This window comes from Mytilus trossulus, chromosome 1 (genome assembly GCF_036588685.1).
Source record: "Mytilus trossulus isolate FHL-02 chromosome 1, PNRI_Mtr1.1.1.hap1, whole genome shotgun sequence".
NCBI classification, from domain to species: domain Eukaryota; kingdom Metazoa; phylum Mollusca; class Bivalvia; order Mytilida; family Mytilidae; genus Mytilus; species Mytilus trossulus.
This window is the reverse complement of record NC_086373.1, coordinates 15,827,424-15,853,640: the sequence shown is the minus strand read 5'-3', so window position 1 is coordinate 15,853,640 and position 26,217 is coordinate 15,827,424. Positions and strand designations below refer to the sequence as shown.

At 31.7% G+C, this 26,217-nt stretch overlaps 1 protein-coding gene across 2 annotated transcripts in view; it reads right to left on the bottom strand.

The window, feature by feature from the left end:
* Window positions 1-26,187, bottom strand: part of LOC134716553 (serine/threonine-protein kinase Nek1-like) — a 35,301-nt gene extending 9,114 nt beyond the window's left edge. For both annotated transcript variants that reach the window (XM_063579567.1, XM_063579575.1), the window contains exons 1-6: window positions 25,989-26,187; window positions 3,899-4,165; window positions 3,002-3,102; window positions 1,931-2,027; window positions 1,006-1,113; window positions 429-563 (exon numbers count right to left, since the gene is read on the bottom strand). In XM_063579567.1, coding sequence (XP_063435637.1) covers window positions 429-563; window positions 1,006-1,113; window positions 1,931-2,027; window positions 3,002-3,102; window positions 3,899-4,165; window positions 25,989-26,084 — 804 coding nt within the window. In that variant the 5' untranslated portion in view covers window positions 26,085-26,187. The remainder of the gene's footprint in view (window positions 1-428; window positions 564-1,005; window positions 1,114-1,930; window positions 2,028-3,001; window positions 3,103-3,898; window positions 4,166-25,988) is intronic.
* Window positions 26,188-26,217: the final 30 nt, after the last annotated feature.

The following is a 26,217-nucleotide window of genomic DNA, read 5'->3' as shown; positions in this document are numbered from 1 at the left end:
TTTAAGATAAAACACATCAGCTGTGATAAAAAAAATATGTTTGTTTCAAGTTACTACATGTACTACCAAGACCTTAAGCTTTCAATCAATAATTAAAGCAAAGGTTTTCAGAATATTTGATTTAGCTAGCATTCAAAAATTAATTAATGTTTATTATGAATGACTTAGATTTGTTCATATGTAATGCAAATATGTACAACAGGCCTCAATAGTTGAGTGGTCTAAGTAGTTTATCACTGGACTGTCAACACTGAAATAGGGAGTTCAAAACCCCCTCACAGAAGGTGGGTTTGACTCCAATCCTAATTGACAAGAATTACCAGTTTTTCTTCTGAAGGTTGGTGGTTATCCCGTCTTCTTCCATGATATAACCCATAATAGTGTTAAAATTCAATCTGTCTTGACACATAATGAGTAAATTGTCATACCTTTAGTAAATTCTTTTGAACATACTGGTGATTCATGATGTAGAAAGCTGTTGGTCTTAAGAAGTCATCCTTTTGTAACATGGCGTATGTAAGATCTTCAAGAGTAGAGCTATATCCTTGAGGCAGTTTAGGAGGCTGAAGCAAATGAAAATTTTACTTAAATACATATATTTTGTTTTAAAAAATCAGTTTACAGTGGGGGATCCTTATAACAAATCTTTAGTTTAGATTTATTTGGTAATGACTCTTTATGACTGTCAATACATTGTGTATTAATAGTAGGCTTTGCAAGGCAGTGAGGAAGACTCATACTTCATAAAGTCTGAATATGTAAAACCACAAATAAGTAATTACAAATTGAAAATTGAAATAAAAATTATACCTTGTTTACACAACTTTCCTGAGCATAACAAAATGTTAGTAATGTCACTAAATGATCCACGTCAGTCAACTTAATTAAGACTAGCTATAATATTCATGAAAATAATTAATTCATTTCACTCAATATCTGGAATCATTTGAATTAATTGAAATAATGAATTGGGTTTTACATTTTTCTGGTACAAGTTTATAATACCTTCCCTGATATCACATTATGGATGATTTTAAATATAGCTTTTCCTTCAAATGCTTTCTTCAGTGCCATCATTTCAAATACACAGCACCCTAAGCTCCAAATGTCAGACTGAAAAAGATCAACGAGTCATATAGAGAATGACAAATAAGGATAACTGTCTCATTGGCATCACATCTTATTATAAATACCTGTTAAGCTGAACCTATATTTCCTGAACCCTGATAATCCTTAATCAACCAATGTGTTTTATCAGACTTAATGGATGAAGAAGATACATGTAAATTCATTTGACCCTGTTACATTTTTCTTAAAGTCCTAAGAAACCTCAATTTAAAAAAAAATATGCATATGTTTTTTATAACTAAATGGATAGTTTTCATTATACAACTTATGTACATATACTTTTTTCTGAGGAAAATTCTTTTATTTGTCCACATTTATAACAAGTTTACTTATTTTTAATTGCTTGCTTCCAGGAAGCAATTCGCTGACATATTTTCCGTATGCATAGTGACCCAAGTGTAACCCTCCTCGTAAAAATCTGGTGACCACAATACGCATGGATTTGTCATTGAAATAAACAAATATCTGATTATACATGTTAAACATGTGATCAATACCCATGCTTTTTGTGATTTGTTTACTATAAGGTGACAATCGGTAAAACTCAGCTTCAAAACACGGCATTTAATGAGCAGCCATATTTGTTAAATCATAACAAACACAGAGAAAAAAATTTGACGAATATATGATATATTTGCGAAAATAATGTCAAAATCATCCACCTAGGAGTTGGACTACGTTTATGATGTATACATGCATTGGTTCAAGAATTGGACAAACATTATTTTTCACCACTCACTGGTTTCATATGACTTTAATGTGTCAGTCAATTATAAAATTCTTTTTACCATTTTATACTTACACGATTGTTATAAGCTTTTTGTTCAAACAACTCAGGACACATATAGGCAGGTGTTCCCACAAAACTGTTGGCTTTACTCTGACCAAGGTCCAGAACTCTAGAAAATATGTCATCTTTAATTATAAATCAAATCTTTAATCATCTGTGAAAGAGTGTTTGAAACATTTATTTCATATTTTCAAATGTACGGTAAATTAAAAAATGCAAAATTAAAAAAAAAATTATCTCACCAATAACATTTTTTTTAACTTAAATTTTAATGCAGGGTAACAATTTTTTTCAGTTCAGTGAAGTAATACAGACTAACAATAATTATTCAATCTGAAAGTAGGTCCAGTAAGGGTTGATTTTGGCCTCAAATTTCAGGTTCATCTAACAAAATATTTTGGACACTTTTTAAACACTTTAGTATCTATTTCAATTGATTCAGTTAGTTTATGTGAAAGATTTTAACTGATTAAGTCATTTTAAAAAACTTTCTGATTCAAGCTTAAATATAAAAAAATCTATCAAATATGCAAAAAATCGTCACTTTTCAGATGTTTTTTTTGTCAAAAATTGAAGGTGCATCGTGTTCATCCTCAACCTTTTTATATGTTATGTATTAATCATCGAATACAACTAACATTTCAATATAATGAATGAACACAAATGCGGCCACTTTTATTTCAGACGGAATTCGTCTACAATTTAAATGAAATGCTAAAATTGTGAAGATTTCAGTAATTTAGCATGACTTAATGATGTTAGTACCCGGTATTTGTGCATTGTATTGTCAAAAGCAGCCCATATTTGTGTAGCAAAAGCATTCTAATTTCCAATAAATAGCTTACAGATTACATTTTCCCAATTTTGTAAAACTGCTATATCTAGGGGCCAAAAAGGGGTCTTACTGAACCTACTCCTTTAATGCAAAGTATCATATTTTTATCACAAAAATAAATGAGCAGCATTTTAGCTGCTTCCTTTACTTTTATTGTGAATTATAATATTATTGGATGTCATCTCCTTCATATTACAAAGAAGCCAATGTAATGTATGGGTTTCCATCTTACTATCAATATAACTTACTTTGCTATACCTAAATCACCAATTCTAACATTCCAGTCAGTCATTATAAAAATGTTCTTTGTCTTCAGATCTCTGTGTAATATCTTTCTTTCATGTAAATACTAAAAACAAACATCATATAAATTACAAAATTTGTATTGAGGTTACACAATAGCATGCACACCAACATTTTAACCTTCAAGATGTCAGAAGAGATGAATAGGTAAAATTGCTGTTTTATTTCTTTTCTAAAAAATACTTGCATTTGTGTAATATTATTTCACAAATATATATTTAGGCTTAAGAGTATATCTGGGACTATTATACTGATTAATAGTCCCTGATGAAATACAACAATTTAGCTAATTTTAAACTATAGCATCCCTATGCACTTTGAAATTTTTTGTTGTTGATGAAAATATGCTCTGAAACTTTTTGTTGTTGATGAAAATTTACTTTATAACTACTTGTTGTTGATGAAAATTTACTCCAAAACTTTTTGTTGTTTATGAAAATTTGTTCTGAAATGTTTTGCTGTTAATCAAAATTTGCCCAAAATATTGCTGTTGATGAAAATTTGCTCTAAAACTTTTTGTTGAAGAAAACTTTCTCTGAAACATTTTGCTGTTGTCCAACTCTGAAATTATTTGTTGTTGAAGTAAATTTACTCTAAAACTCTTTGCTGTTGGTTTACTCTGAAATTATTTGTTGTTGAAGTATATTTACTCTGAAACTTTTAGTGTTTAGGAATTTGATTCACTGATAATGAAAACCCCAGTTTATTAACTGGCAAAGAATATGATGCACATGTACCTACGACCTTATTTCAATAAAAAATGATTGATTCATAATGTACATGTAGGAATATGACTGAACTATATAATTATGATATTAACGATTTTGTAAATTCAGACTTACATGTAAACCACTTGCTATCTGATATATCCATATTGCTATCTTATTTTCTGGTAACGGTTCCTGTATTCGTGACTTGTATTCCAAGTAAGTGTCTAGATCCCCACGTTCACAGTATTCTGTCACGATAAACAAGCTATCATCCTCTTCAAATGATTCAACATACTGCAAGATATTATCATGGCGAAGGTTGGACAACAAATCTGCTTCTCTTTTAGCCTGTTCCCTTTCTGATTCTTGATCACAGAAGTCTATTCTTTTGAGGGCAAACTACAATTAAATGTATAAATACATGTATATACGGCACAACAAGTTGTGGCTAGTACATCAATCAGACAGCAATCAAAAAACATTGTTCTGGTCAACAACTCAACATACATATACAGCATTTAATAAAAGGTAATTATCATTATCATTGTTATCATAGGGTTTGTACTGACTCGTCCGTAATTATTTCATGATGTTTCCGAAAGTTGACTTACATTTACTATCTTCTTCGTTACTTTCCCCTCTTTTGTAATTTCCCCATATTTACATGCTCACATTGATGATTCAGCATCATTTATTGATATATCTGCCAGATTCCGGCACAGTGTAAGTTTATAGCATATTGACAATCTGAAGAACTGTTTATTGTAAACATATATAACATGTATAGTGTTTTGATGACGTATAAAACGTTGGGTAAATGACAATGATGACAAAATATGCCACGTCACCAGATTATTTGTTTTATTGTTTCACAACCGTTTGTTATTACTTGTAAACACATAGAGACAACATTTACACTATAAAAATGTTCTATAAACATTCAAATACCCTTTTTGGTAATTTTTGTATGATTCATAGCACCCCCCTCATTTCAATATTTTTAAAGTATGGAAAGCAATTTGTGTCATAATTTGCATACATAATTTTTTATACTTGTCGAGTTTTCAACCCATTAAAAGCTGTACACACTCAGTTTTGACTCATAGTTATGTTACCAAACTTGATATATTGTTAATACTTGTATTTTTTATGTGAATGTATGGAACACAATTAGTGTCATAAGCCAACTTTGTAATTTTGTATGTTTTGGCAAATCTTTTTGATTGATAGGTTTTATATTGAGTTTTTATTTGTTCTTTCAGCCTTTTACCGTTTGATGTTCACGTTCAGTTTGGAGTTATACTTACCTGTCAACATTTGTAATCATTCATTGAGCACCAGCATACCTTTGTTATTCATGCTACATTGTGTTAATAGAGTGGATTATATGACAATAAATAAAACGGTTATCTTTAATGAAGTCCATTATTTAATGCCCGCAAAGAATAGATGGGAGTCATTACAGGGTTCTCTAAAAGGATTTCTGTAGGTGAGTCCAGGTACTCATTGTTTTTGAACATGCAAATTCCAATAAAAAAAGCAATATATTAATAAAAATTAATAAGTCTTCATGACAAAATAAAGCAAGGTTAAAGTATGGTATTCATTTGTATTTGTTTGGCTTTATAACTATTTTAATAAGAGCATCACTGATGAGTGTTATGAAGACGAAACGCGCGTCTGGCGTACTAAATTATAATCCTGGTAACTTTGATAACTATTTACGCCACTGGGTTGATGCCTCTGCTGGTGGACGTTTTGTCCCTGAGGGTATCACCAGCCCAGTAGTCAGCACTTCGGTGTTGACATGAATATCAATTATGTGGTCACTATTATAAATTTCCTGTTTACAAATCTTTGAATTTTTAGAAAAGCTAAGATTTTCTTATCCCAGGCATAGATTACCTTAGCCGTATTTGGCACAACTTTTAGGAATTTTGGATCCTCAAAGCTCTTCAACTTTGTATTTGTTTGGCTTTATAAATATTTTGATATGAGTGTCACTGATGAGTCTTAAGAAGACAAAATGTGCGTCTGGTGTACTAAATTATAATCCTGGTAACTTGGATAACTATTCAACACAACGCCTTGGCTTACAACTAACAGCAAGCTATATACTACATATATGTACTTTCCGTGTTCTAGCATAAAGAGTTTATCATGTTTATATGTTTCTCCTATGTCCACTTGTTGACTCAAAATTTGATTTAAAAAAATCAGTCCTTATAGTCTAAACAATTAAAAAAGGTCATAATTATTTGTACTTCAGATTTACTTGCCAGTACAAGTCAAATCAACAACCATAGAAAAAGTCAAATCAGCATCTAGTCAAATCAGCACCTATTAAAAGTCAATTCGGCATCCAAAGTATAAATTCATGATCTATTTCTGGGTTTGGGTTTTATCATGCATTACAGCATTAACCAGATGCTCCGCAGGGTGCAGCTTTATACCACCGCAGAGGTTGAACCCTGAACAGTTGGGGAAAGTATGGACACAACATTCAAGCTAAATCCAGCTCTAAATTTAGATTGTGATTAAATAGTTAACACAGCATAGGTTTCTGACACAGAATGAATGTGTTCTAATGAAAATTTTTGTTATCTCTTAGAGCAATTCACTATGCTGTTGAATATTAATCCTCTCAAAAAAATGTTTGAAGAATTTTCTTTTTATTTATAAAATTTCAAATGAGAAAAATTGAATCCATTTTTTTTTCTTTCACATCCCCCTTTCCCTTATTCCAAAACTGATCTGAATTAAAATTTCTAATGGAGTTTGCAACAATAACTACTCATTTTAAAATACATCATAAAATATTAAGATGTAAAAAAACTGCTTGTTATCACTGAATGGTAAAGATTGTTTTAATTTATCAGTTGGTAGTAAAAAGTGAATATACATTGTATATTGTATATAACAAAGATTTAAGTTGATTCTGGACAAAGAAAGATAACTCCAATTAAAAAATTTCTTGCTATTGAACAATATTGTGCGATTAGATATTTCTTGCTTACTATTCTGGACAAAGAAAGATAACTCTAATTAAAAAAAAATTTGCTATTTCACAATATTGTGCAATTAGATATTTCTTGCTATTGCGCAATACTGTGCAATTGAAAAGACTTGCTATTGCACAATACTGTGCAATTGAAGATTTCTTGCTATTGTGCAATACTGTGCAATGGAAATTTTTTTGCTATTGCACAATACTTAATATAATAATTTTAGATCCTGATTTGGACCAACTTGAAAACTGGGCCCATGATCAAAAATCTAAGTACATGTTTGAATTCAGCATATCAAAGAACCCCAAGAATTCATTTTTTGTTAAAATCAAACTAAGCTTAATTTTGGACCCTTTGGACTTTAATGTAGACCAATTTGAAAACAGGACCAAAAATTAAGAATCTACATACACAGTTAGATTTGGCATATCAAAGAACCCCATTTATTCATTTTTTGATGAAATCAAACAAACTTTGATTTTGGACCCCAATCTGGACCAACTTGAAAACTGGGCCAATTATCAAAAATCTAAGATCATTTTAAGATTCGGCATATCAAAGAACCCCAATTTTTCAATTTTTGATGAAATCAAACAAAGTTTAATATTGGACCCTTTGGACCTTAATGTAGACTAATTTGAAAACGGGACCAAAAATTACGAATCTGCATACACAGTTAGATTCGGCATATCAAAGAACCCCAATTATTCAATTTTTGATGAAATCAAACAAAGTTTAATTTTGGACCCTTTGATCCCCTTATTCCTAAACTGTTAGGACCAAAACTCCCAAAAATCAATACCAACCTTCCTTTTATGGTTATTAACCTTGTGTTTAAATTTCATAGATTTCAATTTACTTATACTAAAGTTATGGGGTGAAAACCAGGAAAAATGCTTATTTGGACCCCTTTTTGGCCCCTAATTCCAAAACTGTTAGGACCAAACCTCCAAAAATCAATACTAACCTTCCTGATGTGGTCATAAACCTTGTGTTTAAATTTCATAGATTTTTATTTACTCATACTAAAGATATGGTGCGAAAACCAAGAAAAATGCTTATTTGGACCCTTTTTTGGCCCCTAATTCCTAAACTGTAGGGACCTCAACTCCCAAAATCAATCCCAACCTTCCTTTTGTGGTCATAAACCTTGTGTCAAAATTTCATAGATTTCTATTTACTTTTACTAAAGTTACTGTGCGAAAAACAAGAAAATGCTTATTAGGGCCCTTTTTGGCCCCTAATTCCTAAAATGTTGGGATCAAAACTCCCAAAATCAATCCCAACCTTCCTTTTGTGGTCATAAACCTTGTGTTAAAATTTCATAGATTTCTATTAACTTTTACTAAGTTAGAGTGCAAAAACTAAAAGTATTTGAACGACGACGACGCCAACGTGATAGCAATATACGACGAAATTTTTTCAAATTTTGCGGTCGTATAAAAAGCATCATTTGAACACATAAGTTAAATATTCAAAGTTTTCCCAATGACTGATTTTTTGATAAGTTTTCTTTTCAATTAATTAAAAACTTTTATCAAGTACATACATGTAGTTAATATGTTTGTTGCTTTAACTCAATAGAGTACGTACCGATTATCAGGTTATCTGCATGTTGATATCGTAAAATATCAGCTGCGAGACATAATATGAAGCTTTTTGTCAAGTGAGCGATACAAAACAATGAAGCCCTTAACCAATCTATTTTTTAACAATGAGACAATTAGAAAAATAAAACGGAAACTATGAGTCCCTTTCAATAATTCAAACTTTCATGAAAAATAATTAGCAATTAAGGTGTTTTTCAGGATGGTTTAGACAGCATTAAACCAACAATCCTGCAAAATGCTCAATGGGTTAAAAAATGCGTCAAAAATATCCAATACCTCATATAATATTCGTATAATAATTAAAAATACACATTTGGTTGAGAGAAAAAATATATACATGAACCCCACAAAATGTGAATAAATTATAAGTGATTATATTTCTGGACAACCCCTTCCTTATTTAACTCTTTTTTTTATATATATATATATTAACATGGGTGCCAAATTGACTATATAGATACAAGGTGCAGATTTAACCAGGTGCCAATTTGACTTGGTGCCGATGTGACTTTACGGGTGCCAATTTGACAAGAATTCATTACTTGCTAGCTCATTTAGTAAACCTTTAGTAACAGTTACACAAATTGCAAGTTCAAATAATTATGAACAAACCTGAAAACACTTGGTAGCACAATTTTTGGCGAACTGTGAAAAGAGGAGCTTGTACATAGTTTTATTTGTAACTAAACTTTCAAATAAGGTATCCAGTCGTTCCGGCCCCAAGTCAATCCGGCCCAAAGTCAATCCGGCCCATGTCGATCCGGCCCCATAATAAAATATTCAAAAACTATATTCACTATTTGGAGGATTTTTTGACAAATTTGAACAGTATAAACGGAACTTTCAAAAGTGTCGATGATGGATGACAACAGCTACATGTCTAGGCAAGTGAAGTATTGGAGTATCAGTAAAAGAACTATTTTAAATCGATACGAAACTGAGTGTAGTTGTGTCTGTTTGTATAGCATACATGTATATATATAGCTCCAACATATTTTTAAAATGTGAAGATATTTTACATGTTGACTTTGAATGTCATGGCGATTTTTCTTTTATTTTCTTCTCACACAGAGTAGCTAAATATTTAGTCCAATGGAACTGTTAAAATTTAACTCATCATATAAATGTCTTGTTTAACCAAATCATTAGTCTATAATTGGTTTGTTTATTCAACAATTTTCTGATAATTGTGAACTGAGGTAAGGTCTTTATAGTTTGATCTTTTGTTTGGCGTATATAATTATATTAAGTAATTGTATTTTTTTTCAGGTAACATCAGACCTAGGCTTCTATAACACTTTTTTTTTTCTTTCGTAATATCAAATGTAGTCAATATATTTTTTTCTTAAAGTTGACAATATTTTGAAAAGTTGTGTGTATAGATATAGGAAGATGTGGTGTGAGTGCCAATGAGACAACTCTCCATCCAAATAACAATTTAAAAAGTAAACCATTATAGGTTAAAGTACGGCCTTCAACACAGAGCCTTGGCTCACAACGAACAACAAGCTATAAAGGGCCCCAAAATTACTAGTGTAAAACCATTCAAACGGGAACACCAACGGTCTAATCTATATAAACAAAACGAGAAACGAGAAACACGTATATATTACATAAACAAACGACAACTACTGTACATCAGATTCCTGACTTAGGACAGGTGCAAACATTTGCAGCGGGATTATTGAGACTGCTATAACACATATGTTATTATGTCTAAGAAATTTTAAAACTTAAAAGAATAAACAGCTGCGCCATGAGCGCATGATACGCCCGACGTCTTGTGTGGAAGTTTTATGCAATAATCATAAATAGTTTCTGAGAAAGTTTTAAGCAATAACCATATATTGTTTTTGAGACACAGCGGGACATGTGAAACCTCCAACCCTGTTTTTTTTTTTTACAAAAAAATAAATATCACTAAAATAAAATTTTGAATCAAAACCAAAAAGTATACAGATTTTTAGATTAATATAACAAAGAAGTGTGTAAAGTTTTAAGCAATAATCATAATTGTTTTTGAGATACGGCACAACATGTAAAAAAAAAAACCTCCCCCTTTTTTACAAAATACATGTACTCAATAACTCAAAAATGAAGTTTTGAATCACCACCAAAGAGTATACAGATCTTTAGATTAATATAAACAAGACATGTGTAAAGTTTTAAGCAATAATCATAAATTGTTTTTGAGATATGGTGCGACATGTAAAAAAACCCTCCCCCTTTTTTACAAAATACTCAATAACTCAAAAATAAAATTTTGAATCATCACCAAAAAGTATACAGATATTAAGATAAATACCACTAATAAGTGTTTAAAGTTTTAAGCCATAATCAAGAATCGTTTTTGAGATACGGTGCGACATGTGAAAAAAACACACCCCTGTTTTCGTTACAAAGTGCCATAACTCAAAATTTTTTAATCTTATTTTCACCAAAAAGTATACAGATCATTTGACCATCATAGGAAACAACTATGTTAAGTTTCATGAAATTTGGATAAGTCGTTCTCAAGTTACGGTGCGACATGCTTACGCCAGACAGACGGACAGATTGACAGAAATCGGACATTTGAAAACCATAATATGTCCCGTCAAAATTTTGATGGGCCTTTAAAAACAAAGTTCGTATGTATCAGCTTAGGGATCAGCTTGTTCCCTTTTGTAACTTTTTGTTATTACTGTTACACAAGATGAAAGATTTGTTAGGATCACAAGTCAATTGAAAGAAAATGCTTATCACTGCTGATTAATCTTGATGACTGAATTCTTTTATATAAGTTTTAATATAATTTAACCCAAAAATCTTGAAAACTTGTAATAAAAACATGATCAACCTATAAAAAAGAAGATGTGGTATGATTGCCAATGAGACAGCTATCCACAGAAAGACCAAAATGACACAAACATTAACAACTATAGGTCACCGTATGGCCTTCAACAATTAGCAAAGCCCCTACCGCATAGTCAGCTATTAAAGGCCCTGATAAAACAATGTAAAACAATTCAAACGAGAAAATTAACGGCTTTATTTATGTAAAAAAATGAAAGAAAAAACAAATATGTAACACATAAACAAACAACAACCACTGAATTACAGGCTCCTGACTTGGGACAGGCACAAACATAAATAATGTGGCAGGGTTAAACATGCCCCCCCCCCCCACTAACCTGGGACAGTCGTATATATCAGTACAACATAGGAAGGAAATTGTTTTATACTGTTTTTTACTCATCTAAAGAAAATATTTTTCAAAGGACATTATAATTAAAATCATAAAAATTTATGACATGTATGAATTACAATAAAATATGTCTTTTTTTTAATTCCTTAGTTATGAATATATTTTTATTGGGGCCAGATCGACTTTACATATGGGCAGGATCGACGTGGGACGTTTCGACTTGGGCCAGATCGACCAGAAAGCGTAAATAATTTTCCTGTAAATAGTTATACTTCGGTTTTTATTAATTGAGGAGGGAAGGCCTCATGATTTAACGAGCAAGAGTCATTTATAGATATAGGAAGATGTGGTGTGAGTGCCAATGAGACAACTCTACATCCAAATAACAATTTAAAAATTAAACCATTATAGGTTAAAGTACGGCCTTCAACATGGAGCCTTGGCTCACACCGAACAACAAGCTAGATATGGCACAAAATGTGCACCTGAATATAGGTATCTTGTTTTGTTACCCCCATTGATGCAATGGTTACATTGGTTACATTGGTTACACACATGGACCTTTAGTAACTGATATGCAAAGGTGGCTTTATCTGTTGCAAACTGTACATGAATGGCTGTCCATGGGGAATGCAGTAAACATTTGTAACCAGCCTGTGAAAGTCTGGTTACAATGGTTACATGCATGGAAAATCAGGTTACACTGGTTACATACATGCAGAATTGGGTTAAAGTGCAACATGCATGGAGAAATCAGTTACAATGGTTACACACATGGGAAAGTTGGGTTAAAATGGTTACATGCATGGGGAATATGGTTACAATGGTTACACGCATGGAGAATTAGGTTACAATGGTTACACGCATGGAGAATTAGGTTACAATGGTTACACGCATGGAGAATTAGGTTACAATGGTTACATACATGAAGAATCTGGTTACAATGGTTACACGCATGGAGAATTACGGGTAGGTTACAATGGTTACACGCATGGAGAATTAGGTTACAATGGTTACATGCATGGGGAATCTGGTTACAATGGTTACATACAGGGGGAATCAGGTTACAATGGTTACACGCATGGAGAATTAGGTTACAATGGTTACATGCATGGAGAATTAGGTTACAATGGTTACATGCATGGAGAATTAGGTTACAATGGTTACACGCATGGAGAATTAGGTTACAATGGTTACATGCATGGGGAATCTGTTTACAATGGTTACACGCATGGAGAATTAGGTTACAATGGTTACACGCATGGCAAATCTGGTTACAATGGTTACATGCATTGAGAATTAGGTTACAATGGTTACACGCATGGGGATTTAGGTTACAATGGTTACATGCATGGAGAATTAGGTTACAATGGTTACATGCATGGGGAATCTGGTTACAATGGTTACACGCATGGAGAATTAGGTTACAATGGTTACATACCTGGGGAATCAGGTTACAATGGTTACATGCATGGCAAATCTGGTTACAATGGTTACATGCATTGAGAATTAGGTTACAATGGTTACACGCATGGGGATTTAGGTTACAATGGTTACATGCATGGAGAATTTGGTTACAATGGTTACACGCATGGAGAATTAGGTTACAATGGTTACATGCATGGGGAATCTGGTTACAATGGTTACATACAGGGGGAATCAGGTTACAATGGTTACACGCATGGAGAATTAGGTTACAATGGTTACATGCATGGAGAATTAGGTTACAATGGTTACACGCATGGAGAATTAGGTTACAATGGTTACATGCATGGGGGAATCTGGTTACAATGGTTACATGCATGGAGAATTAGGTTACAATGGTTACATACATGGAGTCTTAGGTTACAATGGTTACATACATGGAGAATCAGGTTACAATGGTTACACGCATGGAGAATTAGGTTACAATGGTTACATACATGGAGAATCAGGTTACAATGGTTACACGCATGGAGAATTAGGTTACAATGGTTACATACATGGGGAATCGGGTTACAATGGTTACATGCAAGGGAAAATCAGGTTACAATGGTTACATACATGGGAAAATCAGGTTACAATGGTTACATGCATGGAGAATCAGGTTACAATGGTTACACGCATGGAGAATCAGGTTACAATGGTTACACGCATGGAGAATTAGGTTACAATGGTTACATACATGGAGAATTAGGTTACAATGGTTACACGCATGGAGAATTAGGTTACAATGGTTACATACATGGGGAATCAGGTTACAATGGTTACATGCATGGGGAATCTGGTTACAATGGTTACATGCATGGGGAATCTGGTTACAATGGTTACACGCATGGAGAATGAGGTTACAATGGTTACACGCATGGAGAATTAGGTTACAATGGTTACACGCATGGAGAATTAGGTTACAATGGTTACATACATGGGGAGTCTGGTTACAATGGTTACATACATGGGGAATCAGGTTACAATGGTTACATGCATGGGAAATCTAATTACAATGGTTACATGCTTGGAGAATTAGGTTACAATGGTTACATGCATGGAGAATTAGGTTACAATGGTTACATGCATGGAGAATTAGGTTACAATGGTTACATGCATGGGGGAATCAGGTTACAATGGTTACATACATGGGGAATCTGGTTACAATGGTTACACGCATGGAGAATTAGGTTACAATGGTTACATACATGGGGATTCTGGTTACAATGGTTACACGCATGGAGAATTAGGTTACAATGGTTACATGCATGGGGAATCTGGTTACAATGGTTACACGCATGGAGAATTAGGTTACAATGGTTACATACATGGGGAATCAGGTTACAATGGTTACATGCATGGGAAAATCAGGTTACAATGGTTACATACATGGGGGAATCAGGTTACAATGGTTACATGCATGGAGAATTAGGTTACAATGGTTACATACATGGGGAATCAGGTTACAATGGTTACATGCATGGGGGAATCAGGTTACAATGGTTACATACATGGGGATTCAGGTTACAATGGTAACACGCATGGAGAATTAGGTTACAATGGTTACATACATGGGGAATCAGGTTACAATGGTTAAATGCATGGGAAAATCAGGTTACAATGGTTACATACATGGGGGAATCAGGTTACAATGGTTACATGCATGGAGAATTAGGTTACAATGGTTACATACATGGGGAATCAGGTTACAATGGTTACATGCATGGAGAAGTAGGTTACAATGGTTACACGCTTAGAGAATTAGGTTACAATGGTTACATACATGGGGAATCAGGTTACAATGGTAACATGCATGGGGAATCTGGTTACAATGGTTACACGCATGGAGAATTAGGTTACAATGGTAACACACATGGGGAATCAGGTTACAATTGTTACATGCATAGAGAATTAGGTTACAATGGCTATATACCTGAAACTTTGGTGAATTGTTTAAATCATATGTAAATTTAAGTAACATATTATATTCATTTCACTGTTTAGAAAATTGTTCATAAGCCTTGTCAAAAGAAAATCTATTAAATTTTAATAATATTTCTTTTAAAAATGCAAACTTTTTTTTAAATAAGTTTTATGTCCAGTCTTTTATGACGTCGTCTGTGTTGCCCAAAGACACATTTGGTTTTTAAGACAAAAAGGTTTAATGAATGCATCTCTATCAAATCTTACTAGAATGTTCAATACCACAAAGAGAAAGTTTGGATTGATTTTGGGGTTTGTGGTACCAAAGGTTAAGAAATAAGAGACCAAAAAAGGGACCAAAAACAAGCATTTATATTGTAGTTTCAAGGAACCACAACTTGTGTGTTAGTGTATGGATCTCTCTGAAATTGTAACACAAGGTTCTATATCACAATTGGAAGACTGGGTATGAGTTTGTCTCAACATACTATGAATGGACTTTTCAAGGTCATAACTTAAAAGTCTGTTGTTGTCCCGACACATTTATACTTTTTGATAAATCTGTTTGAAAATGTCTGGATATGCATGTACAAGTATATAAACTGACTTGGTGTCTTCTGTGAGTAAAATAAATTTATTTTTTTTCTGCAACAGACCTCAGAGACTACTATAACACAGTAGTTTCAGGACCAACTTAGTCAAGGTCATTAAACTCCACTAGAAGCAGGACTTTGTTAATGTTCATGTCAAGATCAATTACTTTAATATAACATTCAGCCTGGGATTATTCTTTTAAATAATTGTTTTATCTGAGATCACGAATTTTAAGTGATTATGATGGTGTGGTTTTTTTGTAAATGGACAAAGTCACAGGACAAAAATTCACAGGACATGCAGTCACTAATTTGGTAGGACAAAAAGTCACAAATAATTTATTGACAATTTTTTAAATATAAAAGACAAATATCTTGAAATATTTACTTTTTAATACATATATTCATATTAAAGTTTAGGAAATGTGTCATTATACTTGAAAAGTCAAGACTTATTTAATTTCAATCATGCTAAAGATATATTTCTTGGCACCATGAAGCCATTTAATTTATTATTTAGTGACAAACTACTTTAACATTTTGTTTTTTTTAACAATTATTTGATCATCTGTTATATTTTTTTGATAAATTTGTTTACAAAGTTGGTTAATATATAATAGTTCAAGAAAAATACAAAAATATTTTTGTAGAAATAATCAGTTATTATTCAAAGAAAATAATCAGAAAAAATGATTTGTTACTTTTAGTCTGTGACATTTTGTCCTGTGACTTACTGTCCTACATTTTTTCTCTCTGTGTTGTTGACAATGACAATCCAAAAAAATAAAATAATATGCTGGTTGTTAATCTTGAACAGTAAAAAAAAATACAAACAACATCTTCTACTCTTTATTTTAGTTTAACTTTATTATATTATGCTATTCCATTTTTAAAACTTGCCTCAAATTTAATGAATCAATAAACATCTTCCCCAATGTAATATTAACTTTATCATGTGTTTACAACTCACAATCCAAACTCTGTTTATTACATATAATTTAAACTCTGGGTATAACTTACAATCTTAATCCTGTTAATTACTTTTAATTCAAACTCAGATTAATACCTAATTTATAAATGTTAACATCTTGCGTATTGTCTATTCTAGAGACATATTACATATGCATTATATGTCCCTGTTATTTCATATTTCATATTTGCATGGCATATATCTATATAATTATTTGTTTCAATTGGAAAGTTGTAAATTTCTCCAACATGTTTAAAGGTAAAGAAAGAAGACATGTTTGAAAAAAATATATATAAATATAATATCAGAATTCTTGAATTAAAAATAAAAGTGTGTCCTTGTATTCATGTATATATATTGACAAATAACTTAGTATTTAAATAAACCCTAAAAAAAAAGGTTAGACCTAAAATGTAAAACCCTGCCCTATATATATTGAAAATTTAACATACATGTAAATTGTGTAACTAGCAAAATGTCAGAATTAGAATCTGTCAACTTAAGACATTATAATGAAATTTAAAATTTGTATATATCAGAACTATAAACATGATACACACAAGTCATGTAAAATTCAACAAGAATAAACAGATTGTTGAAGAAGTGGTTGATAAGATAATCTATGCCTTTGTCTCTCTGTCATAGAACTTTATTTTTATGTCTTTATTATTATTTATTAATTTTTGGGCTTGATTTTCTAAAATAAACGAATAAAAATATAGTTTACATAAAGTTCCCACCAAATGAAAATGAAAATTTAATTGTTTTAATATCATGGAACAGAGATTATAATGTATTATATATGTCTGGTTAAAATAATGAAAGTAAATAAGACTGCATTGAATCATTTCATAGCATTATGAATGCGATCTCCTTTAAGAATGTAGGAAAGAAGAAAGTCACAGGAATATTTTTTGAACTTGTTAGAATAAACCTTTAACTATACAAATCCTTGAATAAACTGGGACTTAAACATGATGGGACTTGAAAATCTTTTGGTGGTATTTGGTGCTTACAAAACAGCAAAGTACTTGTCTTTGGTGCACCGGAAACAAAAGTTTTGAAACTTGTGACCACAAATCAGTGTTTTAGAAGCACAGTGTGCATATATATGACATATTTGAAAACATATTGAAAGATCTGAGTGTCCAAATAAAAATAAGGCAGATCAAGGAGGGCCCGCTCTTCCCTTTTGTGAGAGAAAAAAATGGTTGATTATATAGGGAATCATTGTAGCATGACTGGAGCGGGGTCCCCTTAGGTCAGTCAGGGGCCCCCCTTTTTGAAAAATTCTGAATCCCTTGCTGGTGTCATTGTTCAAATTGCTCACTTGGTTAAGTTGAAGATGAGCTTCATTTTTAGTTACAATGTACTCTTTATAATATTCATAGGGAAGATGTTTGTCAATACATTTCTCACAATTGTTATAATTTAAAAAATTTATTAGTAAATTGAATAGCCTAGAACACAAAGACTCTAAGTCCTTTTGGAAATCTATTAACGATCTAAAAAATAACCACCAACAGGCACCCAGTCCATTATCAAAGCAGGAATGGGTAGAACATTACAAATCCTTATTAAACTCTGATTCAGAACTTAATTTTCCTGATGATCTTGAGACATCAAAGGACAATCATTGCTCTCTGGATTACCCATTTACTTGTAATGAAGTTAAAAAGGGTATCACTAGACTTAAATCTGGTAAGTCTGGTGGTCCTGATTTGATATTGAATGAGTTTATTAAATGTAGTGCCTCATCCATGGTACTAGTTATGGTAAAACTTTTTAATAAAATACTTCAATGTGGAAAATTTCCAAAATCATGGAATCTGTCATATATTTCTTCAATTTTTAAATCAGGTGATCCTAGTGACTGCAATAACTATAGAGGTATATGTGTCTCTAGCTGTTTAGGTAAATTATTTACTTCATTACTGCAAAACAGATTAACTGTGTTCATAGAGTCTAAAGACTTGTTGAGTGCCAATCAGGGTGGCTTTCGTGAAGGATATAGAACAAGTGACCATATATTCATAATGAAAACTTTAATTAATAAATATCTAAATAAGTGTAAGAAAAATCTTTACATTTGTTTTGTGGACTTTAAAAAGGCATTCGACAGTGTTGTAAGAAAGGCATTACTACATAAATTGCTCAAAAAGGGAATAGGTGGGAAATTTTATGACTTGTTAAAACATATGTATAGTAATACATTATATTGTTGTAAAACAGATGGATTTATTAGTGAATCATTCCATGCTAATTTAGGGGTGAAACAGGGGGACAGTCTTAGCCCCACCCTTTTTAATATTTTTGTCGATGACATAGATTCCTATTTCAACCCTGTTTTGTCTGATCCAGTTAATTTAAATCAGAATAACTTTAGTCATCTTCTTTATGCAGATGATTTAATCTTAATTTCAGAAACACCTAATGGCTTGCAACACTGTGTGGATGCCTTACAATCCTTTTGTATTGATTGGGGCCTAAATGTGAACACCAAGAAAACACAAACTATGATTTTATCAAATAGTAAAAATAGATCTTTATTAGATAAACATTATTTTTATTTTGGTCCCCAACCATTAGAATCTGCTACGGAATATAAATACTTAGGTATAGTCTTCAACAATAGAGGTAAACTTAATATAGCAGCTGAAAATCTTGCTGATAAAGCACGTAAGGCATATTTCGCCTTGAAATCAAAATTACCATATTCTAATTGTATTGCAGTGGAAAAATGGGTAAGACTTTTCAACTCATTAATTTCACCAATTATGACTTATGGATCTGAAATTTGGATCTCAGATTTTAATATAAATCTTGACACTGCTGATAAACTACCATTTGAAAAGGTTCAGAATATGATTATGAAAAATGTTCTTGGTGTTCATGGTAAGGCTTCCAATTTAGCTTTACGTACAGAACTTGAGCTATATCCAGTGTGTTTTATATCATATAAACTAATGTTTAAATACTATGCTAGATTAACTGACATTGAAGTTGGAAACAACCCAAAATTTGATCTATTAAAATCTGCATTCATTGAAGATAAAAAATTGTATACACTAAAGAGCGCTTGCTGGGTACAGTCCTTACATAAACTAAAAAAGTTAATCAACTTTGATTCACTTCAAATATCACATAATATGTTTGAGGACTCACTGAAAAACTTTTATAAATGCAAGATTTTGGGTCAACTTGAGAATATTAAATCTAATAACACAGGTAAACTAAGGTTTTATAGTAAAATGTGCTCATCATTTGACTTGAAAGCTTACTTAAGATTTGATATTAAAAAATATGATAGGTCACTGCTTACAAAAATTAGAATAAGTGCACATTCACTTGCAATTGAAACTGGGAGGTATAGCAAACCAAAAATTTTAGCAAGTGAAAGATACTGCAAACTTTGTAAAGATAAAGTGGAAGATGAAGTTCATTTTCTTTTACATTGTCCTCTATATAAAGACCTTCGAGAGAAGTTTGATATTTTCAAAAACCTTAATAATGATGATGATATTCAATCAACGATCTATTTACTTAATCCAGTAAATCTAGTTAACACCAGACAAATATGTAGTTATTTAAGTCAAGCTTTTGAAGCTCGTAATAATAATCTAATGTCAGTTGGTCTACCATAAGTATAACACTGTGTAATACTGTGATATTATATATATAATTGGTACTTCAAATGTTTTCTTTATGTTGTATTTGCATAAATTGTCATGTTTAATGTGTTTATATCTTGGAATACGCATTGTATCATATGTGCTTTGTCCAATAAAATATTTGAATTTTGAAATAAATCTTATAAATTTTTATGGCTCAGCCTCTAGATGCATGATCTTGACCCAAGAAAAATTTATTTCTGTTATATTTGTGACTGTTTTGAATTAATAAGGAGATCAGGCATGAATATTGACACTAAGTCAAGAAAATGATTTGAGAATGCATGCATATAATCAGAGACATATAATACATAATGTATTATATGTCTCTGATATAATGTAATTTTATTCTTTTATTCACAATATATATGTGGTTTTTGGCTCTGATTCTTACCAATGCTGATAAAATTACTAAATATATATTTACAAGTGACTATTATTGTTGTAAATCAATTGTATCTGATTTTATGCCACTAATTGGCCATGCAATATTATACAATTACTGTCTTTTGGTGAGGTAAATGTGTGGTTTTATTGACTTTTGAAAAACTGATATTCACCGAGGCCAACGGCCGAAGTGAATATCAGTTTTTCAAAAGTCAATAAAACCACATATTTACCGAGACAAAAGACAGTAAATGTTTAATTCCATATTCCGAGAGAAATTAATGTAATGGAAATATTTACCAAAACCAATTGTACATCAAACGTATTTTTACCGGCAAAATTATATACGTAAAAGCACGCGACGTTTTGCGCAGTGAATATCCTTTTTCCGCAGGTGAATATGCTTATTTATTCAAAATCCCATTCATATAGAAAAACCTACTAATATTTTATCAAAATGGAATAATCTATTTTATTCTATTCAATGAAGTCTAAAATACGTCCTTGTTCTATTCTATTATGTGATGTAAGAAAAGATGAGCATATAAAACGTACCATAAATAAAATTTGGTATTAACAGATATTAAATGACTTAGCAATTAAATGACTTTTTAAACAGCACATTTCACATGACTGATGACCATGACGACTTTGAGCAAATTGCAAATTATCATGTGCAATCAACCATATCAGACACATATACACACTGATCATATCCAATAAACAATTGAATAATTAATGGTCATGATGGTAATTCTTGACTTGGTGTCTTCCTCGAATGCCAACATTTTATATTTTACCTATTCCTTGAATGCCAACAAAAATATTTCTATGGATGTTTTTATAATAACAATAGGTGTTTTTATAAGTATTTAACTGTAAAAATAATTAGTGAACTTGGTGAAATTGCCACATTTTAAGAAAAGAAAAAAAGCAAAAAGGGTTTGAATTATTATGAATTTAAAGAAAGAAAGAAAATGAAAACATATTTTTTATTATTATTTATTAAATAAAAATTGGGGGAATGAAAAGGTTTATTTACGAATATTTTAATTGAACAATTAACTAAACTTTAAAAATCATCAAAAATAATATAATTAATAACTTCCATTCTGGCACTCTACAAAGTTTGGAGAAAATCCATAAAATAGGGTAACAAGAATTTAGCCTAAAGAGGCATGATATTTATTTGTTGTAAGTGGCTTTGAACTAGCTATCAGTAACTGCAAGTTTTCTCAGAGGCTGAACTAATGTGTCTTTTTGTTGTTTGGATATACAAGTACCTGACCAGGTCCATTGTGTAGTACTTTCTATTTGCATCCATCTGATGAGATAAGACATTTTCAACTGAATTTTATAGTTAGTTCGACTAATTGGTGAGAGCTTTGCTCATTCTTGAAGACTGAGCTATGGTTGTTAATTTTTGTGTTATTTGGTCTCTTGTGGAGAGTTGTCTCAATGTCGGAACAAAGCACTGTGTCAACAACATATTTGGCTAAAACATAATCAGCAAAAGCTTCTATTTTCTTCTCTATTGGCAAATCTTTATTAAATATTCAGCAAATTTTGGTGCAAATGATATCCCTAAAAAACAGTAATTAGCGCAAAGGACTGCTGCCGTCTAAACACTGATAAGGGCTCCTTAGTGCACTAACGACTATACATTGCCACTAAGGACTAAAAGGAGTGCTGTTGTGTGTATTCTTTTTACATATTATGTTAGAAATTGTTATTTAACAATGTTTAATGCATAAATTTCAAATTTTATAGAAAAATAATCCTAAATAGACAAGAAATTCAACATTATTTTTCTTTGATATGCCGAAAATCAATGAACTGTTTGACACGTACCCCAAATGACATAACAACTGATTAAACAATCATAATCTTTTTTATTTTAAGTAATAAACAATTATATCGAAAAAGATTTATACAATTAAATGTGTTGTTCTTATTAAAAATGATGAAAAAAACAATAATTTAGTTTTTGTTTTACTTCTTTCCTGTCAGTCATTTGTCACAGGTGCACTACTGTGATGTGCGCCAACTAACTGACAAATAAGTTAGAGTGTGGTCAGCTTGTTATGTAAGAGATACGAAGACATTAGAAATAGATATATTGATAAGTGTTTGTTTTCATTTTGATTTCGACAAAGATGCGTGTATGTACAAATGGTTTCACTAAAAATTGCAATTGAATTCAGAAAAAAAATCATTTGGCGTCCTTCGGGTTTATCAAAATCACTAGTTTTTGACCAGTTTGATATCAGGATTGAGTTCAATATTCAAGGCTTCATACAATACTTATTTGTTTGTATATGTTAGACATTTTTTTCTTCTTCTAAAAGTATAAAAGAAGTTGAAAAAATCATTTCCCCATTTTTTAGTCAGATTAAGTTTCATTTTCAAATATATAAAAGAGACAAATTATTTTTTTGTAAATGTTCCACAGTTTTTAGTACAGTATTACGAAAAAATTTCAGTATGTGTTAATTTAGAGCTAAAAATATAATTTTGACAGAGAAAGAGAATGCTTGCCTTCTTATGAATGCCTTAAAAATATGCCTTTACTACATGATGTGTAAATACTTTTTTTGTAATACAATATGATTTTATTATATTATTATTTGAATATATTAACCTAAATATATCACATGAAAAAAATGAAAAAGCCGACAGAAATATTCTCAACTACAACTTCTTTAACTTCTTTAAATCTTTTTTTTTCTTACATTGCTTAATGTCTTAATATATTAAAATAAATTTTGAAAAGTGCACCACAAGAAACAAGCGAAAGTGTTTTAGCTCCATTGCAGTCTATTCAAACTCATGTCCAGCGTCGCCTGTTATCACATTAAAGCACACTTGCAAGTAAAAATAAATTGTATAGAGATACTTGTACAAAACACATTAAAGCTAATGTGTGCTAACCAATGTCTAAAAATGTTGAATATTTCGTTTATTTATGATTATTTTTCTATTAAATTTGTAATTTATGCATTAAATATTAATTTTTACCATAATATGAAAAAAAATACATGTAACAGCACCCCATTTAGTCCTTAGTGCACTTAGGATGCGTCTGAACACTGCTAAGGAGTCCTTAGTCCTTGGTGCACTAAGGACTCCTAAGCAGTGTTTAGACACACCAATCATGCTAGTAGTCAGAGTCTCAGTTATATGACAATAAAAAATATTATAAAATTTTGCTGTAATAATTAATAAATCAATTATGAAAATATGCCATGTATGTGTAATAAATATATGTTGAATATATTTATTCAATAGAGAAATAATGAATTGCCTAAATTTTATTAAAAATAAGTCCTAAAAATATTATCTCAAACATTTGTTAAACAACATTGAATGCAGATCAGTCTCTCTAAGCATGCTAAATATAAACAATTTTGATTTTGGAAAATTATTTTAGAAACACCTTTTCAATAGAAAAAGACAGGCATTGTGAAAGTTTGTATTATCATATGAAGATGACATTCATGTAATCTTCAGTTGTCAAAAAGTACATGTAAAAAATAACATTTATATGAATTGATAGAATTATAGATTAAACACTCTGTTTCAAATGTCTCTGGTTCAACTGATTTTTTTATTTCAATTTTTTTGTATTTTTTTTTTGGATCATAATCACAGTAATTAAATTTGACAAACACATATATTTTACCTGAGACACTTTACCTGTATCAAAGTTATGTAATTTTAACACTTCAATGCAGACATGAATTCCCTTTATCCTTGAATACCTTGTGTATTAATTAGCAACAGGGGGTATAATGATGGACACATAGAGCCATCCTGGTGGACATAGTTTTATGGCCACCAATAAAAAGATAGTCACAAGTAGTGTAACCATTGTAATCTGACTTCCCATGTATGTAACAGATTGTAACCATTGTATCCTGATTTTACATGTATGTAACCATTGTAACCTAATTCCCCATGTATGTAACCATTATAACCTAATTCTCCATGTATGTAACCATTGTAACCTAATTCTCCATGTATGTAACCATTGTAACCTAATTCTCCATGTATGTAACCATTGTAACCTGACTTTCCCATGCATGTAACCATTGTAACCTGATTCCCCATGCATGTAACCAATGTAACCTGACTTTCTCATGCATGTAACCATTGTAACCTGATTCTCCATGCATGTAACCATTGTAACCTGATTCTCCATGCATGTAACCATTGTAACCTGATTCTCCATGCATTTAACCATTGTAACCTGATTCTCCATGTATGTAACCATTGTAACCTAATTCTCTATGTATGTAACCATTGTAACCTGATTCTCCATGCATGTAACCATTGTAACCTAATTCTCCATGCATGTAACCATTGTAACCTGATTCCCCATGTATGTAACCATTGTAACCCGACTTCCCATGCATGTAACCATTGTAACCTGATTCCCCATGTATGTAACCATTGTAACCCGACTTCCCATGCATGTAACCATTGTAACCTGATTCCCCATGTATGTAACCATTGTAACCCGACTTCCCATGCATGTAACCATTGTAACCTGATTCCCCATGTATGTAACCATTGTAACCCGACTTCCCATGCATGTAACCATTGTAACCTGATTCCCCATGTATGTAACCATTGTAACCCGACTTCCCATGCATGTAACCATTGTAACCTGATTCCCCATGTATGTAACCATTGTAACCCGACTTCCCATGCATGTAACCATTGTAACCAGATACCCCATGCATGTAACCATTGTAACCAAACTTTCCCATGCATGTAATCATTGTAACCAGATTCTCCGTACATGTTACCAGATTCCCCATTTTGTAACCTGATTTCCCATGTATGTAACCATTTTGTAACCAGATTCCCCATGCATGTAACCATTGTAACCAGATACCCCATATATGTAACCATTGTAACCAGATTCCCCATGCATGTAACCATTGTAACCAAATTCCCCCTGATTCTCCATGAATGTAACCAACCTGATTCGTCATGCAAGGGTTGTCCGGGTTGCCATGGTAACAGAAATTGCATGTGTGTAACCAGTGTAACCAATGTAACCATTAGGTGAAGGAAAGTTACAAATAAACTGGAGAAGTTGTGAATAATCAATGATAGTTTGTATGGGTGTAACCAATGTAACCAATGTAACCATTATGTGAATGGGGGTTACAAAACAAGATACCTATATTCAGGTGCACATTTTGTGCCTTATATGCAACAAGCTATAAAGGGCATACACTCAAGAAGAGTCGAACTCTGTACTAAAAGAAGAAGAAGAGACATAAACACTGTTCTCTGGGGGATAAAATGTTTGACAGATTGATTTTGTTTAGTTCACTTGGCAGCTGTTCAGAAAATTATGTGCCAACTGTTGCTGCTCACTCAAATGATTCATACTTTTTTGTTTGTTTCAATATCTGTTATTTGATATACAATTCCGAAAGAACCCTCTCCGAGCAACTTTTCTAATTTGATTTTATCTGATCTTTCCATTTGGTACGTATGTTAAATTGTTTTCCCCATGTGCAACTGTTTTCTTTTTTTTGTTGTCCTTTGAAATATAAACTTCCGGTTTAATGACAAGTGCTCGGCATCAGACGAGCGTTTGACATCAACATAAACTTCA